Consider the following 2,500-nt stretch of genomic DNA (forward strand, 5'->3'; position numbering starts at 1 on the left):
ATCCACATTAATATACAAACCTTTGTGACGTTATAAGTCTGCGAAAGTCTTAAGTTGTTATTACTAAACCGCCAGAAAATAGACCACCCCCTTACCTTTTTGTGCAATAATTTGGGGCCAGATTGGGGCCCATGCCTTAATTTACTTGAGAACCTATGGGCTTCCGATTATTGGTTCGGATGCTCTTAGACTACCATTGCGCTACAATTTGTAGATGACAGCTGTGGAGGTAAGCCCTTAATGAGGTTCAGGTACACTTGTTAATGTTGTGGGTAAAGAACATAAGAACAGGTATGTTCGCACGAGATTGCTGGCCAAAAACAGATTAACCTAAATTGAGATGAAATAGTTCACCTTTCTTAGGCGCTGTTCCTCCATCTTCCGCTGTTTCTTATTCATCGGCTTGTGAAAAAAAAGGAAAATTGTGAATCTCGCCTAAAAATGTATACTGAAATCAAGATATTCTTAGACAAGTTTTTAATTAATATCTTGGTCAGCATGATATTATTGAACTCTGTTTTGGGGAGGAGGGATGGTACAGTGATAAGAGCACTTGCCTTCCACCAATGTGGCCCGGGTTCGATTCCCGGATTCTAGGCCATATGTGGGTTGAGTTTGTTGGTTCTCTACTCTGCACCGAGAGGTTTTTCCCCGGGTACTCTGATTTTCCCCTCTCCCCAAAAACCAACAGTTGATCTGATTTGTTCTGATTTCAGTTGATTTGTAGTCTCTCAAATTAGTGGAGCACTCGTGCTCGGCTAAATAATTTTGAGACTTAAATAAAATGATCATTTTTATAAAAAACCCTTATCAATCCGAAGGGTGATAATGATTTACGTGAGGCCTATGATCCACCCTGGATGGGGTAAGGGGTTCTTGAACGTCCTGAAACCTTTTGGGTGTATTTCATGTGACATAAAACGCTTTGCATGCAATTAAACTTGCAGTTGTTTCGTTTCCTCTGCTCTTGAAAAGATGTCAAAATATTATTTTTTCCGAATAAACAGATCTTCGTTTCACGAACTGCTGTTCGGTTCCGAAACGCTTCCCGGGCTTTTGAGTCAGGGGCACCTGCCTTAGACCTGCAGATCCCAGAACACAACATGTTGGTGAACAAGATCTAACATGCTCAGACTTGTCAGTCTTCAGAAGGTATAGTTAAGGTAATTCCTTCGTATTGCATTGCGCATCCCTACTGCGCACGATTTTTGCGTCATTAGCCAGCGCACATGAGCACGTGCACGTACAAAACGTAAGAGATTTCCCTCAAACTAAGCCCGATAGCGAAATAAATGCTCCTTTTCTCTCAAACGAGCACGGTGACCCCCGATTTTTCAGGTATGTGCTAAGAACAGTCTAATAAAAAACATATTTGAAGAAGAAAAAAAGTTTGATAGCAGAACATGAATTTTTTTGGAAAACAGTTCCGTACTGGGTGTATTTTGGCCAAGGCGAGGACTTCAAGCTAACCACGGAACTGTCCCAAAGAGTGTACTATTCCCACAACCAGGCAATCAAAAACGGCGTAAAGAAAGCAATACTGTTTCGCTTTCAAGTAACCAAGACTTAATTCTGTATGAAGGTGATTCGAATTTTTAACGCGCAACCAGTCAAAATACCCCATTTTAAGAGCCTGCTGACGCGTAAACAAGCACGGTGACCCCATTTTTTTATTGCATTTTTTAAATGTTCATATCATGAATGTTAATTATGCCAAGTTTCCAAACAAGTTTGATAGTAGAACAATTTCAAGGGAATTACCTTAAAATAGTTTTATTTGACACATTCAAGTTTTATCAAGAGAATTAGACACTTACGGGTTTCTTGTCAACCGGGACTGGCTCTTGGGAAGGAGAAGGACTGGACGTCTAAATATCACATGTGGATAACTTTTAGTTAATTTATGACTTAAAATTTAAAGCAGGATTTGCGGCTTAAGTCTGTACTGTAAACCTGCCAAAATAAGCTTCTGGTCCCAGTTGTCAGAAGTTCAAAAGATGGATAACGCTATTCCCCGGATAAATCACTGTCCATTGGATAGCGCAATTGGTTTCGCTGACTTATCCACCGGATAGTGATTTATCCGACGGATAGCGCTATCCATCCTTTGAACAACTGGGACCTGGTGTTAATCTTGCTTTGGTTGAAGGGTCTCGGGAAATTGATGAGGAATAATGTTATATTTAACTTCAGGTGACCTAAGGCACATATAAATGAAGGGGGTAGTTTCTAAAGAAACTGTGGTGCTGCGTCGGTGGGGAAGTAGTATACAAAAATTGCGTTCTATCAACAGAGTTGATAATGTAAATTAGCCACTTTACAGAGATTCTAAAAGCTGACGTTTCGAGCGTTAGCCCTGACGAAGGGCTAACGCTCGATAAACCACATTTTTGTAAGGCGCATATACACATGCATTTGTATCAAGTGACAAAGCGCAACAGGACATGTTACTGCGACCACAGTTGTCCTCCAAAGCCGGAAACTTTGGGAGAAACCACTG

At 40.8% G+C, this 2,500-nt stretch overlaps 1 protein-coding gene across 2 annotated transcripts in view; it reads right to left on the bottom strand.

The window, feature by feature from the left end:
- LOC137971176 (3'-5' exoribonuclease HELZ2-like) overlaps positions 1–2,500 on the bottom strand; it is a 74,980-nt gene that overhangs the window by 53,898 nt on the left and 18,582 nt on the right. For both annotated transcript variants that reach the window (XM_068817936.1, XM_068817937.1), the window contains exons 9-10: positions 1,818–1,868; positions 355–402 (exon numbers count right to left, since the gene is read on the bottom strand). In XM_068817936.1, coding sequence (XP_068674037.1) covers positions 355–402; positions 1,818–1,868 — 99 coding nt within the window. The remainder of the gene's footprint in view (positions 1–354; positions 403–1,817; positions 1,869–2,500) is intronic.

This window comes from Montipora foliosa, chromosome 9 (genome assembly GCF_036669935.1).
Source record: "Montipora foliosa isolate CH-2021 chromosome 9, ASM3666993v2, whole genome shotgun sequence".
Lineage (NCBI taxonomy): Eukaryota > Metazoa > Cnidaria > Anthozoa > Scleractinia > Acroporidae > Montipora > Montipora foliosa.